Source organism: Dermacentor silvarum, chromosome 1 (genome assembly GCF_013339745.2).
Source record: "Dermacentor silvarum isolate Dsil-2018 chromosome 1, BIME_Dsil_1.4, whole genome shotgun sequence".
NCBI lineage: Eukaryota > Metazoa > Arthropoda > Arachnida > Ixodida > Ixodidae > Dermacentor > Dermacentor silvarum.
Genome location: NC_051154.1, coordinates 158131705 through 158149024, shown reverse-complemented (window position 1 = coordinate 158149024; position 17320 = coordinate 158131705). Strand labels below are relative to the sequence as shown.

The 17320-nt window shown below is 45.9% G+C and overlaps 1 protein-coding gene across 1 annotated transcript in view; it reads right to left on the bottom strand.

Moving 5' to 3' along the window:
- LOC119436281 (piezo-type mechanosensitive ion channel component 1-like) overlaps positions 1 to 17320 on the bottom strand; it is a 226650-nt gene that overhangs the window by 61100 nt on the left and 148230 nt on the right. The window contains 1 exon segment of the mRNA XM_037703080.2: positions 5650 to 5811. Within this exon segment, the coding sequence (XP_037559008.1) occupies positions 5650 to 5811 (162 nt within the window).

Genomic DNA, 17320 nt, shown 5'->3' with positions numbered 1-17320 from the left:
TTCTCAACAAGCACATACTACTTGAATGCAGGATTTCTAAAGCACACATTTCTATGCAACAAATAGGCTACAAGTATAGTGGGTATATATAGGCACTGTGCTACAGGACAGTCATATCACCCTGGCAACGTGTCATTGAGGTCTCTTGCACGACAGCTGCAGTAGATGACGGCTAGAGAGAGCAGCTCACTTGCTGTAAATAATGCTCCCTTTAAAAACTTTATCAAGAAATATGCAAGTGACTGCTGTAACTCTGCACCATGAACTACAAAAGCTTGGTTCTCAGCAGTGTGAAAACTCAATAGAAACTGAAGTTAAGGATTTGACTAAGGACTGTCAGAAGAAAGAACATAGCATATGAAAATGTATACTTGCCAATGCAAAATAAAACATATAGTATGTAATCTCAGCACACAGTATGCGTACGTTGATCACAGAAAAAAAAAAAATGCACAGCAACTACAAGTTATATATGCAATGCATGACTGCATTGTCTGCAATGTCTGCAAATAAATCTCAGGAAGTGGAGAGAGAACTGCATTCTGTTTATCATATGTGCAGTAGATGGCATGCATGATTCTAAAAGCACGGGGGATGATAAGTTTATTTTAGCAATGGCACGGGCAGAATCGCAGTTAATAGCATCACCCATTACTTAATGCTGCTCGACCAAGGCATTTAATGAAGAGAGTTTTTCGGCCACATCATCCTGACTTTGCTTTAATCTTTCTGTGAGGTTACTGGTTTTACCAATAAAGCTTCCCTGGCAATTTCTTGTTTTCAAATGTCTTTTTGCTCTGATGAGTTTCTACTTCAGCTTGCTTACAGGGGCATGGTAGACATTACAATCTGAATATTTGCGATAGTGATCCAACTAAACCTGGGCATCAAATCCTTAATCCTTTCGGAAGTACAACAGACTGAAGCACTATAAGAATCAGTCCCACATTTACGTGAAATTCAGCCTCCGTCATTGCTAAAAGACCAGATTGTCATTGCACCTGCCTTCATGCATGCAATCTACTGTGCATAGGATAAATAGAATATGGAAGCCCCTTCCAGAGGTTAATTTACAGGCATTATGTCAATCATTGCATATATAATCAGAGTTGTTTAGCATTTCACTTTTGTGATTAAGGCATCTGTGCTGGGCACCAAAACATGTGGAGTCCTCATGCAATGATTTTCCTTGCATAGAAGGACCATAGTTGCTCCTGCAACGGCATTTCTTGAAGTTTGATTACACTGTGACAAAATGTGGAGGTGCAAACTTAAGCTAATCTTTCAGTATTTGGTTGCGAATTTGTACTAGAAATTAAAAATTTAGGCAAACTGGTGGCTAGAGTTACCATAAAGACTAGAGTCTAAGAATCCGTCAAAAAACCTTTGTTCACAGTGCCCTTGCCGATTTTGTTTGTACCAGCACAGCACAGGATGTCCTGTGAATTAAATACCAAATTTGGATGAGAATACTAAAAACAGCAGCTACAAAGGTTTGCTCAATAAAGGTATGTCACTTTACGAGAGATTCTATGACTAGCAGTCAGGCCCGTAGCCAGGGGGGGGGGGGGGGGCTTAGGGGCCTGCCCCTCCCCCAAAATTTTGATCTTTACCGAAAATAATTACCGAAAAATAGGAGCTTTCCTCAAATCAGAGATTCTGCAATCAACAGTCATGATCACACATAGGTGAATGTACACTTGGTGAAGGCAGTGAGCAGTGCATAATCATCCAGCATAATGCTGGACCAGTCACTGATGGTACTGACAATGTGTGTGAGATGTACACTGCAACACACTCTATAGATACTGCACAGCTCCAATGAGGCTTTAAGAGATGTTCAACATGCAATGATGCACAGCAGGAAATGAAAGATTGAAAGCACAGCCTGAAGTGATGTGCAGATGGATTAAACAACAGAAGAAACATAGAAGTCATAAAACAGAATGTAGTGACAAGAAAAACAGTACTGGACACCTTTGGCATCCTTTGCGGTTACTTTAGAAAATCCTAATAGCTATAGTGCGGCATTATAGATGTAAATCGTTTACCACAGTAAATATAGCAAGTTGGGTGTTAGGTCAAATATTAAAAAAAAATCTTTATCCGAGTTACAGTGTTGAAAATTTATAGGTGTGTAATCTTATCTGCTTATTTCACGTATGAGGTCCATTTTTGTTTATTTCATTTGGTTAAAACTTAATGCATGATTTTTTACTTATCATATTTTCCCGTCTATAGGTCGCACATTTGTATAATACCCCTGTCACACGGGCACTCGAAAGTCTTTTAAGCAAAAAGTCTCCTCCCAAAAAAGAGTTTCACCCGCAGACACATGACAGGGAGCGATCGCTTTTTCAGAACTGGTCTTTTCTGGAAAAGGAGTTCGCCAATTTCCTTTACGGCCGAAAAGGAGTAGCCTCAAAACCAGTGGGCACCAGCAATTATCATATATTAAAGAAAATAATCGAATGCGTAATTTTCTGTTGCCTAGACTCATCATAAAAAATAATTTTATGCCTTGCAGAAGCTGTAGTAAACCCAGTAATGCTCATTTTCTTCTGTACTCTCATAAGCAGGTCGAACGGGCTGGGGATGTCACGTGATGACGCTCTTTAAACTACTAAAATGAATCTTTATATTACCGTTTCTTATGTCAAATTTATTTGAAAAACGTGTAAACGATAAGTTTTCACTTTATATTTCGAGATACACAAGTTTTTTTTTTGGCCGATATTGTTTCAAACGCTAGCGCCACGCTTTCGGTAGCGTGTCCAGAAGGAAAAAGGAGATCGACGGTGCTGTGTGTCTGCTGCGCAACACCTCTTCATTCAAAAGTCTTTCAACTTGGTAAAAGACCGCTTGCGTAAAAGAGTTTTTGCGTGCGCATGTGACAGAGGTATAAGTTGAACCACCCTATGGTGTAAGAAATACTTCAGGTGTTGACACTCCGCCCAACGGCGCGGACAGATCGTGTTCACTGTAGCCACGCTCCATCGGCCCCTGAGCCGCAGCGCCCCCCCACGCAGCTGCAGCCGGCGCATGTGCCACAGCTACACCGTCACGGCCACCTGGATCGGCGCACGCGGCGGGGTGACGCAGAGAAAGCCCGTCACTTTGTCGGCGTGCCCGCCGATCCAGGCGACCGTGACACCGTGGCTGTAGCACATGCGCCGGCCGCAACTGCGTGGGGGGCGCTGCGGCTCAGGGGCCGATGGGGCGTGGCTACAGCGAACACGATCTGTCCGCACTCTTCGCCGCGGCGGGTGACGAGTGTCAACACCTATATTTCTTACACCGTGACCACCCTCAAAATGGCAATTACCCCCCCCCCCCCCCAAAAAAAAAACAACATATATAAGGCGCACCTGTTCATTCGGTAAGCGATTTCTAAAAGTTAAAGTAATGTTTCACTTCATGAACATGGGTCATAGCAATAATATAGACACTCCAGGCGCATTTCTACCATCGTGGTCGCCACGATGTTCTGTATAAAGTCCAAGGGCGATATCGTCCCCGCGCGCCGTATGCTGTATGTGCGAGTGAAAGCGTGCGATGGTGAGCTGAACCGCGCACAAGGGAAGAAAACGGGAAAGCAGCGCAGGAGGGAGGGGGGGTGGCTTGTACTCTGGTAGTAACTGCATCGTTTGTGCAGTGGCACGCGCTGTACCTTGAAAACGATCTGCAGATGTGACGACTTTGGAGTCGGCCGACTCACGGTCAGCCTGCCACCGCTTGCGTTGTTGCCCCGTCCTTTGATCTTGCACCGCGCTTGGCAACTCGATCACGAAAAGAACCCGGTACCTCTATAGTAGGCACACAACCCGTATCTACTGCCAGAGGAGGTCAACCCTGCGCGCTTCGCGTGGCCATAGCATCGAATCCAATTTTAACGGCAGTGTTTCCGAAAAAATGTACCGTATTTTTGCGCGTATAACCGGCACCAAAAATTCAAAAATGTTAACAGTAAAGTTGCGGTGCGGGTTATACGCGAATTTTACTTGGAGGTGTGGCTTCACGGCAGCGCGGTGCCGTGCAGCCACACCTCGAGGCAAAGTTCCGTGAAGCCACACCTCGAGGCAAAGTTCTCCGCCATTTAGTTTCGTTATCTCCTAGGGAATCCCACCCTCTCCCCACCACTGCGTGTTGAAGCTCCCTTTTCCCATCCTTCATGGTCGTCAATTCTCCTCCTCATTAAGGGTCGGCATTTTGCGAATAGTGCACGCGGCGCCGGCAAACTCGTACGTCACCAGTTCCCGCGGCGCTCCCTCGGTCCACGCGAAGCGCTTCGCGATACGGCGGAGAAAGAAATCGCCATTGCTCATGCGAGGGCTGCTCCGGCCGCACTGTCATCCTCTGTCGTGTGAATGCTAGCTGCGCCTGCTAAGCGATCCGATTCACGTCAGATGTCACATGACTGATTCGTCCGCGATCACCTCCGTCGTATGTGAATCCGGTTTTATCAGCATCGCTGAAGAGGGTGGAACAGAGCCGGTGGCCGAAGATACTACGTGGACGAGTCGTGCATCCGTGGATGGACTGTTTTTGCACATATTTGAGGGCTGTTGCATGCAGTTATCTCCGTGGGTTATATACGCTGATATATATTTTTTCTTTCCCGGCTGTTGTAATTGGGGGTGCAGGTTATACGTGGTGGCGGGTTATACGCAGAAAAATACGGTATATAAGTAGCAGACGAAAAATTTAGAAAAAAAATGTGACTTATACACTGGAACATACAGCAATTTTCCGAAAAGATTTGCAAAAAATCAGTTCCTCAGATTTTACTAAACAAGGTATTGTGTGTGTGTGCATGCTTCTGAATGATAAGACCAACCTCATTGCTCTGTCTACCTTAGAACACATACACACAATATAGTGAAACAATTAAGTGTTACACTATAGTGTGACATTATAGATACTAAAATTTGGCTATTATGACTATGCTAATTATTTCACAACCTTGAAATTTTACAAATATCATCTTCAGTTCCTTAGCACTCCCTGTGACAAATTTTATCTCTGCATCTCTCTTAGCCCGCCCATGAAAGCCCTGTAGTGCAACGTTACATGACAGCATAACATTACAGGCGCTAGAACTTGGCTTTGTAGGGCAGTATTACTATGCACAAAGGAACGAAAGTTGGCGTATCTTTTTGCACTAATTTGTGTTTTCTCTTCTCTGTTGTTTTGTGCTGCCATGTTTCAAGACGACCAGCCACCTAATTGCATAACTGAATTCTACTGAACCTCAGGCTTGCAAGGAGAGGAAGATAAGATGAGATAAATCCAACACATTTAACTCAACGCTTTGGCTAACAACTGTTGGTTAAAGGTCAGAATGTCTGTAATTGCTTTCAAGCATTTTCTTTAACAAACAAAGAAGGCATACTTATTTTGTAAAGAATTAAAAAATTATTTTAAGAAGTTTTTACTTTAGCTTGCAAATACATAACCACACATGGGCTATGTTGCACTGCAAGTACAATGGCCCATCCTCTTCAATGCATCGCATACAAAAAACAAAACAGTGAGCTTTATAGACAGGCAGATAAATTTTTTTTCAAACATGCAATATTCACAATTATAAAGCTTGAATAAGTCTGACTTGCAAGCTGGAACATGCAATGAAAAAGGAAAAGCCAAGACCTGTGATGTTCCGGAAACGGTGCGACTGAGCGGTGATCGGTCCATGCTCACAATAGGAGATAGACGGCTTGACTCATTAACATCGTCTGCCTCTTCGGACACCAAGCGAGCATCTTCTGATGCACACTTTATGGTTCCACTTTTCATTGCATTACTCAGCAGCTGAAAAAGAAAACAGACTGATAAACCACACTGAAGTTGAAGATAGCATTCATACCCATTAATTTAGCTGGATGCCTCAAAATATTTTCTGCATCTTAAGAGGAAGCTTTAGCTCGGGCCCAACTTCAATGCCACCTATTCTAATACATTTAAAATGCAGAAAAGCTTTTCTGAGATAACCCCTGAGCTGATTTTAATGAAATTTGTTGCGTTTGAGAAAGAAAGTTAAATTCTAGTGACTGTTGGAAGCAGAATTTCCATTAAGGCCCAACTAAAGATTCTTTAGTTTCACAGACTTACAGACTTGTGATATCGTTTTTCGTTGCTGGGTTATGGAGTTCTAAACTTGATAGTATCGGTTTCTGAAAATTTGCGATTTTCAACAATTTTTACTAAAAAATCAATGGCTGAAATCAGAAATCTGCTACCATTAGTCATTAGATTTTAACTTTTTATTTTACACACAAAAAACTTTATCAAATTTGGTGCAGTGGTTGCAGAGAAAACAATTTCTCCTTTCCCCTGTATTTAGAAATGAGCCCCCCAAGTTAAAGCTTCCTCTTAAATTGGTATTAAATAACAGGAAGTAAAACACTAAACCTTCCGTTTGCATTCAAATTAAAGGGGCTTTGCGAAACATGAGTATCAGTTTTAATTTCTCATTTTCACAGTATGGGTCATAGTGAGGTTTAAGGGGAGTTGCGGGTGGGAAAATGTCATTTTTCTTTTTAAAAATTATTTTCTCGATTTTGATTGCAAGATTACACTCTAACATTCTATTTAGACGAATAAAAAAAAATCAAGGTGTTTTTCTGAACAGAAGACCATAAAATTATTCTAATTGATGCATGGTATCTGTAGGGGCTTCATTTTTCCATTCATGCTGTACACTTATGAGGCTCACAACCACAAGTTCTGCCCAGATGTTGAGCTTTCCTGGTGCGACTTCAAGCAAGCAGAAGCCCTGGCTGATTTACCCCCACCAGCTCATTCTCCACTTTTCAGCAGTGCTCAGGCAAACACTATGCTTCCTACATATGGGATGCTGACAAGTGAAAAGCTGTTTTGCTGTATACAGGGTAAACCCCAAAAATGATGCAGAGTCTCTCAACAGGAAGATTTGGTTGCTGTGTACCAAAACAAGACTTGGTTCATGCACTGCTGTGCAGACGGCACTTATATGGTCATACTGTGGATCAACAAAAGCCTCAAAGGCTTTGAAGAGGTTTTACAGAAGTTGGACGTCCTTCCAACTAAAGAGTTGATAGCCCTAAGCAACCACACAGACTGGAGAAGAATCAAAAGAATCTTCGAAACATAGATGCTGGCCGTTAAAACTCGTGATTGCAGTGTAGCAAAGCAAGCCCAGCTGGAAGAGGATGCTTGGAAGGGTTCCGAGGGTACCACCTATTCAGTAGGTAATTTTGAAGTTTTACACTTCTTCTGGAAAGACTGGTCTGCATTCTGGCCAAATTTTATGCAAATTTATCATCTTGAATAGTAATAAAGGTGTTTAGAAAGTTTCAACTTCGTTTCTCTTTTTTACATCTTATGCTGGTTTTACTACTTGTGCACAAAAATTCTTGTACTTAAAGGGGCGCCCTGCTTTTTATCAAAGTCGAGAAATGCATTTGAAGTTAAATTACACTATTTTAAAAATACTTTGCCGCAAAAAGTTCTTCAATGAGTTCAGCAGAGTTATTGGCAATCAAATAAACTGCTCGCGGTGCTTTCTCTCCTTCAATGATTTTCCCTGCGAAGACTACAGCGGAGCGGAGTGTGACCATAACACTCCGCCTACTGAATGCCACCGTGGCACGCAATTCAAATTTGATCTTGGATGTACACGTAGATGCCACTATTTCCGATTTTGGTGCCTAAGACGCGCCAAACGCGGTTGTCCTCAGCAAGCCGGAGCGCGCTCAGCCAGTTAGGGTGTCCCGATGTCCACCTTGCCCACCGGCAAGGAGGACATCGAGGCACCCTAAGCTAGTGAACTTGCTGCGGCACCTCGTGGTGGCAGTGGTATCTACCTTACGTAGCACACAGCAGTTACATGCAACTGCAGCGTTTGCTTTGTGCAGGACCTGGCGTGAATGCGCGCTCGCACTCATACGCTCCTGTCTCGCTGTGCTATGTGGTGCGGACCGGCTTTGTCCTGCACCAGCTTGATTGACAGATAGTAGCCCCATCCAACTTGTGCATGTTGAAGTGCTATCAATAGCTCATTACGAACCATGTCTGCCGAAGTATCTAACCAGGAGTGGCCAGGAGTAGTGTGCTGGCAAGTGTGCGTGTGGTCTGACCTTAAGTTTCGTGTGGTTCAAGGCTAGTTGAGTGTTCAAAACTAGTCGAAATTAGTGAGACCCGACGGCTACAACACTGATAAGCCGGGTGGCCAAAGTTACATTCCTCTGCGAGCGGCCGTGGCCGAGCGTGAGCAGACAATAACAGACTTCTTCTGGAAGTATGTAATTATTGTCAAAACTTGAAAGCAGATTTTAAGTGCGACGCACTTTAGGGGCCCGGGCTATCGGCGTCGGCGTCCATCGCGAGTGATCTGTAGTGATCACGCTCAAAAAACAATTGCTCAAAACAGGGTCAAAACAAGTGTAGAATTGATCAAAACCAGTTCAAAATGAACTAACATGATTCAGAATAATTTAAAAGACAGGAATAATCAAGCATTAAGCACATTAATTAGCAGGAACTTGTTAAAATCTGTTCCGAAATGCCAGACTGGTACCAGCACAGCACAAAAGAGGGCGCCACCACCCCACAAGCGCTGGATTGCTTCTCTCTCCAGCGCTACTCCAGCACCGGTGTATCACTGCTTCGCACTTCCCTGGGTTTCACACGTTAGTGGAGCTACATTAGAGCTGGATTTGAACTACACAAGCGCAGGATTTTGCTTACTTCAGCCTGTTTATTAAACTGTGTCAATAAATATACACAGTAACAGTAGGAAGAAGCACACTGATCCAAACACCCAATGTTGGCTGCAACTGGCCAATAGCAGCCGCGTATGGGAATCTGCTTTATTATGAAATAAAGGGTTCAGAAAAGAGTGAGGAGCAGGGTTCTGTTGAAAAGAGTGTGAGAGAAAGGCGACTTCGCGCTCCACTAGTGAGCTCCATGCACCGTGCACGGCTGCATAATTTGACAGAGATGTTCACATCCACATATGCTATCCATGGACTGTGTTTTTCACCAAGCTCGAGGGGTGGTTCATGGCCCCTTTAACACCCCACAAGCTTGGCCAAATTTTGCATGCTGTTACTGTGTATATTTGTTGACACAGTCTAATAAACAGGCTGAAGTAAGCAAAATCCTGCGCTTGTGTAGTTCAAATCCAGCGCTAATGCCTCTCCACAAACGTGCAACCTGGGGAAGTGCGAAGCAGTGATGCACCGGTGCTGGACTGGAGGGAGGAGCAATCGAGCGCTTGGTGGTGCCCTCTCTTGCGCTGCGCTGGTACTAGTCTGGCATTCCGGAACCGATTTTAACGAGTTGCCGCTTTTGTGTGCTCCATGCGCCGTGCACGGCTGCATAATTTGGCGGAGATGTTCACATCCACATATGATATCCCCGGACTGTGTTTTTCACCAAGCCTGAGGGCTGGTTCACGGCCCCTTTAACACCACACAAGCTTGGCCAAATTTTGCATGCAGATAAGCACAAGAATGTGTACAATGCACGTATCCAGGCTTTATTGTAATTTCCAGCAATTTTGGTCATGTCCATTTCACAGGGGTGGGACTGCCCAAAGTTATTTTGGAGCAATTCTTGGAACAAGTAAAATTGCAATCTGGAGCAGCTTGGAGCAGACTAAATTTCATTTTGGAGCAATTTGGAGCAGGCCAACCTGAATTTTGGTGGAATAATGGAATATGGCAGCGTACTTCGAAACGATGACGAAACACAGAATAAACAAACACGAAGTGCATAGTAGAAGCGTGCTTTGTAGTTATAGCGTACTAGAATATGGAAGAGCGTGTCAAGCGGCGGCACAGCGCATGCTTTCTTGTAAAGCCGAAAACATCGGTGGAACTACGATTAAACTATATATTCCCGCACTGATGCTTATGATGATAGCGGAAAATGTTCTCAAATTATGCAGTCCGATCGATGCAGTAACATAATTTGCGGGTCACCATGTCACCGTAGACCCAGAGAGCTGCAATCAACTCAGGGCTGGTATAACGTAAAACTATGCCAATCTGTTTTTATTGTCATAGCAATTATATAGACACTCCAGGCGCAATTCTGCCGTCACTGTGATGTTCTGCATAAAGTCCAGAGACGATAACATCGTCGACGCGCGCCATGTGCTGTGAGTTAAAGCACGCGAGGGTGAGCCGACGATGGCGGCTCAATCTCATGCACGCAAGTGAGGAAAGCGGGAAGAAAGCGGGAAGGAAGCCCTTCCGGAGGAAGGGAAGAGAAAGAGAGAGGGGTTCTACTTCGGCGGCTGCTGCGTGTGGCGCGGCCGTGCGGGCCCTATTTTGAAAGCGATCTGCTGTTCTCGCCAGTTAGTTTGCGTTGAAGCGAGAGGCAGCACGAAGGTCAATCTGCTCGCTGCTGCTGCTGCGCTCCCTCACTCCAGCTTTTTGACAACGGGTTCCTGCAGTTATCTAGTGAGACGTGCTCATGTTTGCGTCGGCGCACGTGACACTATACTTGTTAATTTAGTAAGTGAATGTTTACAAGTGTATATGGCTGATAAATCTACTATCCTTACTTCGTATAGCTGTCTATTTGCTATCGCAATCGATGCTTCGCCTGTCGGGCAAAACTGTGATCTTTTATTCCAAATCCGCCATTAGCCCTTGGTGATAGGTCAAAATGGCTCAGGCCTCGCCCATATGGGCATACAAACAGATTGGATCAGTTTTAGGTTACACCGGCCCGGGGGACAGAGACGCCAGCCCACTGACCCCTGTGGGGATGCGCGACTCTCACGCGTCCCCTGATGTTGTTTTCCCTGCATGTCTCCTGTAGTCCGGTTTCTTTGCGTGGCTAAGCCCGGCGGTGGTTGCGGCGCGTTGCGAGAGATGGCGCTAGTGTCGCGATGCTAACGCCACCGAACGGCGAGGTCACTTGGGAGAAAAAGGTCGGAGGCGCTCTCTCTTTGACTGGGGATCGGCGACCAACACGCACGAACGCTTCGCGCGTGCGCCGGCCCGCTTCGCACGACCGTCGCGCGAGGCTTAGAGCAGGACACCGGTATGGACGAACACGGATCGTTCGAGCGCGCCACCGTTTGCGTGACTGTACACGTGAACGACTAGGCGATGGTGTCATAGCATGGGGCGAACGTATTCGCTCGCTATCGGGTCGCGGTGAGTCGGACTTCCTTGATTTGTCGCGCGCCCATGTGAATGTTCTATTGGTAGTAATTCGGCTAGTGTGCATTAGTGTATGAAAGGTGCAATAAATGCCCTTTTGATTGTTTGCACTACTGTGTTGTCGTTCCTTTGTCCCAAGAGCACATGTGAGACCCCACATCTGGCTGCCCAACGTGGACCTCTTGGGGCATCGGACGATAATTTTAACAGTTTTGCTCGGTTCGAAATGTTTCAACCGAAGCGCAGTCCTAGCGTGGATTTTGATCGCTAGTGTCAGCGGTGTGCTTTCTTGAGCGAGGCGACGGTTGCTGTGGCGTGTTTGAACTTTTCAACATGCTAAGCCTTTTCGCGAGTGTTTTGAAGTACACTCGTCGGTACGAGAGCCACGTGGTCTGCATCCTGGGAGAGCGAGGCCTAGCGCCCGGGGAGCATTGGCAAGCCTGAAGCGAGTGAGTACGGAAGCCTCGTGGGTGGCCCGAATTTCTTATGTAAATAGCTTCTTCTATATCTTTGACTTCGGAAGTCGAGGCTCAGGGAGCCGGGTGGCTGCGGGCCACGGGTGCCGCTACGGGCGGACTGGTATTGCGGCCTGGCACCGGGCGCTCCGACACCGTCTAGGACGGTGGGCGCCGTCAACTCGGATACTGTGTGCACCGAGCGGAGTCACCCCTGGTTTGCGGTCACCTGCACATCGTCAGCGCTGCTGCCCTGGACTACAATCGAGCTATCCCAGGCTTTGGAGATGCCTGTGGTCAATTCGGCGCAGCGACTTTGGCGGCCGCCAATGTCCGGCTCGCAACCCTCGGCGGCTGGGAAAAGAGCCGGCAGTCACCAACGGCTACTGCGGCTCTCGTCAGCAGGGCGCGAGCGACGCTTGCTCGTGCCGACTTCTGCGTCGCCGTTTCCGAAGTCCTGGGCTGGAGTCGTGCCATCGAATCTGCAGACGTGGTGCTGTGACCAACGGACGCCAGCGGTGCACCCCAGAGACAATGTCGGCTCGCATGTTGTGGATAACGCGTGGACATTTACTCGGCGGCGCCACTGTCGCATGTACTAACTTTTGTTCGCGACGGGCGCGTTGATAGGCCTTGTGACATGTTTCGCCGGCGTATGTGTAGTGATTTAAGGTTGGGGGGATGTGGTGATGCGCGACTCTCACGCGTCCCCTGATGTTGTTTTCCCCGCATGTCTCCTGTAGTCCGGCTTCTCTGCGTGGCTAAGCCCGGCGGTGGTTGCGGCGCGTTGCGAGAGATGGCGCTAGTGTCGCGATGCTAACGCCACCGAACGGCGAGGTCACTTGGGAGAAAAAGGTCGGAGGCGCTCTCTCTTTGACTGGGGATCGGCGACCAACACGCACGAACGCTTCGCGCGTGCGCCGGCCCGCTTCGCGCGACCGTCGCGCGAGGCTTAGAGGAGGACACCGGTATGGACGAACACGGATCGTTCGAGCGCGCCACCGTTCGCGTGACTGTACACGTGAACGACTAGGCGATGGTGTCATAGCATGGGGCGAACGTATTCGCTCGCTATCGGGTCGCGGCGAGTCGGACTTCCTTGATTTGTCGCGCGCCCATGTGAATGTTCTATTGGTAGTAATTCGGCTAGTGTGCATTAGTGTATGAAAGGTGCAATAAATGCCCTTTTGATTGTTTGCACTACTGTGTTGTCGTTCCTTTGTCCCAAGAGCACATGTGAGACCCCACACCCCACAGCAGCACGCCCTCAGCCCTCAGCCTAGTTTTTGTTTTGCACCCAGCTAGGGAGTGTCGCGACGCTCGGCCCACTTAACCGTATTCTAGTACACTCTAAACACAGTCGCACTGGCATTTCCAACAGCAGCAACAACAGCCGGGAGTGGCTGCGTGCGCCGGCCACTTGCCGGAAGCGCCGAAAAGTCCAGTGTTATAAGCGAAAAAATTACAAGGAACTGTGCGGGAGGCGCTGTTGCACGGTGTGCGGAATGTGAACGGCTGCACCCTTTTTCGGAGAACGAATCCACTCGCTGTTCGTGGCCACTGCCGGAGCACACATGCCGAAGTTGTTCTGGTGCAATGTGGCACAACTCCATTACATTAGTTTAATAATGAAAATGGATCTATAAGGTGCATGTTCTCTTAAGTGCTTACGATTGCATTACATCACAATGCAAGTTAAAATTATAGAACTTAATATACTAGCTCATGGTAGCAATTTTTGTCAGTCACGTCAATTCCACAGCAACGGAACACTATCTGTCACGACATGATCATAGCTACAGTGAGAACAAGGTGTTCACTGTAGTCGTGAAACAAAGAGGCACCGTTTTGTTGCAGTGGAATAAAACATCTTTCAGTGGCATTACTGCAGATGTGAATCAGTACCGATTTATTGTGGAGAAAACTGGTAAGTAATGCCCATAAACACAGCATAAAACTAAACTTCATGCAAAATGGTACCTCGATATGAAATTTGAGTGAAGATCAGGCGGCGGTTTTGCTGGAAGAGTCATGTATATCTCGCGCTACTACTTTTGGAACACTTAGTATGTGCCAGAGTGTTTGATTCAGTAAACAATCATGAAATAAACATTTCACGTGGTATTATAGCACAGCCATCACGCAGTGTAAAAGCCATGCAATTCCACACAGAAAATATGTCAGAAATGCATTTCTTGTGGTTGTCACTTAATGCTGTGACAGTTTCTTGAGGGAAAAAAAAAAACTAACACACAAAAAAAAAGATGGTACGAGACGTAGTTCTTCTAAGACTTCTAGGTGCTTTGTCGTGTCTTCTCTCCTTTTTTTTCAATAAAACTTTTTTTTTTTTCTCGCAGCAAAAGAAACAGCACCAACTAGCCCAACTCTTTTCTTAAGTCAGTAAATGTGTCAGCAACTTCTAAACCCAAAACTGCAGATTATCCCTTCGTCTATGCGTGGCTCTGTACAGGGTGCTGTTCACACAGTGTCACTATCCACAGAAATGAAATATCCTAGCAAATGTCATGAAGTTTGCCATGATGTGGTCTGAGTAGACACCACATGGTGCTTGCAGACACTAACAGCGAACACCAAATAACACTAGCATGTCTGTTTTTGATTGGGGGATAAGGTGACCACACCAATAAGGGTTTCCTGTAATTTAGTTATACGTACCAAAACATTGTATACTACTTTAGCGAACAAGACAACACGGAAACATCTATGTGACATGCTTCTACGAGTCGTACAGTTTGTTTTGGCTGCACACAGTACTTTAGGTGACTACATCTGCTGTGTATGGCATAAGGTATGTTTCACAATGCAGCTCAATACTATGCCCATGTGTACATGCATTCATGTGCGACTGGCAGAGTTTCCCAGAATTCTTGCATGGAGTTTTCCGAGTGTTGCTGATGGGTACTATATGCCTCCTTCAATGAGACGGTATGGTCCTGACAGGCCCATCTCTGAATATTTGCAATATCATACTTTCTGTATAGAATTCCAAATTAGAAATCATATTTGTATGTAGACCTATAAAAAAAAGAGACTAATTAGAGCACTTGAACTGCTCTGTGATAGGCCAAGAAAATGTTTCTTAATTGTATAGATTCTCCGCATACCCAGGGTAGGGAAACAAAAAAAAAAGAGCTTCACTAGTCTACCATTCACATCTTCTGACTGACTCTTCTGACTGTATAATCTATGCTAACGCCACTACCATTTTTTCTTTCGATAAACACAGATATTTCGTAATCGAAACTGAATACCAATGCAGAGAATATATTAAACCGGTGTCAAAGGAATGGACTTTTAATTAACGTTAAAAAATATTGCTTTGTCATTTTCACATCTCTGCAAAAAAACGTCCTTGGAAGTCCCTCCCTCTATATGTATTGGAAACAATGTTCTTATTGCGTCTGACCACGCTAGGTTTCTAGGCGTCGAACTAGACAAACATTTTAAATTTTATATACCGTATTTTCCGGTCTATAAGTCGCACCTTTGTATAAGACGTGCCCCCATCAAAATGGCAGTTTTTCCAATAAAAAAACGTATATAAGTCGCACCAGTGTATAAGACGCACCTGTTCGTTCGGTAAGCGATTTAAAAAAGTTAGTGACATTTCACTCCGTGAACACGGGTCATGTGCAAGCGTATGGGTGCCATATATTTCCTATATATGCGATAGCAATGATACAGACACTCCAGGCGCATTTCTGCCATCGTGGTTGCCGCGATGTTCTGTATAATGTTCAAGGGCGATAACATCGTCCTCGCGCGCCGAATCACACACAAGGAAGGAAAGTGGGAAGGCAGCGCGAGAGGGAGAGGGGGCGGCTTGTACTCTGGTAGCAACTGCGTAGTTTGCGCAGCGGCGCGCGCAGTATCTTGATAGCAATCTGCAGATGCGATGACTTCAGAGTCGGTCGACTCGCGGTCGGCCTGCCGCCGTTTGCGTTGCTGCTCTGTCCTTCGCGCACGGCGCTCGGGATCTCGATCCCGAGAAGAATCCGGTACCTCGATAGGATGCACAGAACCCATAGCAATTAAGTCAACCAGAGCGCTGCGCGTGGCCATAACATTGAATCCGATTGTGACGGCAGTTTTTCCGGAAAAAAAAAACGCACATAAGTTGCATCTAAAAACCGCGTCTTATACTCCGAAAAATATGGTACATATTTTCGCATTAACAAGAGAAGTAGTGTTTGGCATTAAGGTACTCCACTTAAGTTTGCTCATATTTTACATCGACAGTCCTCATCTCTCCTTACTATGCCTTTATTGGCAGTCATATTAATTATTGGGTTTTCTCCATACACCTCACAATTACGCTCATTGGAACATATTCAAACCCAAGCACTACACATCATAACATTCAGAAGTCCCACAACTAACATCTCCCCACTTCTACATACAGTTTAGACCACTTATAATGTAACCGCTTATAGTGCAGGACCGGATATAATACAGTCTTTTCAGACTCCCGTCAATTTTCCCATAGCACTCTATGTATATGCGTATCGCTTATAGTGCAGTTGGGGGACACGAAATACCGGTTACAGTGCGGCTGCCTGGAAGTTCGGCAGTCAACCTATATGGCAAACGCTCCCCTCAAGCCACAAATACCGGATTTACTCGAATCTAACGCACACTTCTTTTTTTGATAAAACAGGTCAAAAAATTGCGTGCGCATGAGAATCAAGTATGACCCTAAATCTGCGTTACCATATAGCCGTCGGCATTTCAAAATGGCCGCCTCACACACGCGTTGAGCCTAGCTACTCTCTAGCCTAGCTACTCTCTAGCCTAGCTACCATAGCTTCCTCCATGTGCTGCAGTACACGTGCTTAGGCAATAGTCTAGCGTCTGTCTTCACATTCTCTGCGTCTGCTTTATCAGCATGAAGTACCGAGCTCATCATGATGCCGCATTTAAAAGGAAAGTGATCATGTGTGTGGAGATGGAGGAAAATCGGGGCGCATCACGGGCGTTTGGAGAATCCGAAACTTGCGTTTGGGACTGGCGCAAACAGAAGGAGAGGATTTTCACCAGCAAAGCAATGCGGAACGGTTTCAGTGGACCGAAACAGGACGTAATCTGCGACGATCCACTTCGGCGATATGTTCGCCTTGGCCCTATCTTGAAAGCAATTTGCGACGGGAAAAGTCCGCCATGTGTCGTGTTTTCGCCGCTTATAGGTTGCGTTGAAGCGAGAGGCATGATAGCACGAAGGTCAATTCGCTCGCCGTGCTTCGTCACTCAAGCGTTTTGACAGTTCGTTTCCGTGGTCAACAAGTAAGATGTGTTGATGTTTGCTTGTGCGCGTAACACCGTGCTTGTTAATTTATTTAATAAGCAAATATGGAACCTAGAGCACGGTGACAGCGATGGCAGAAATGCACCTGGAGAGTTGTTTTGGTTATAGTGCGGTACCGCTTATAAAACGGATATTCGTGACTCTGGCGACTTACGTTATAAGCGGTCTAGACTGTAGACCATATTGCACACAGCACAACAAACATATCTGTGCAAAATCTTCACAAATATTTACTAGGGATCTGATGCACAAAATCTTCAATAAGAAACTTCAACTTAATCTAATTGAGGAAAACGCGCTCCCCATTATAGCTCCACACGATTTGCGTCCAATCATAACTATCTGCTTCCTATGATCAAGACTAACTACGACAAGCTTTCTGC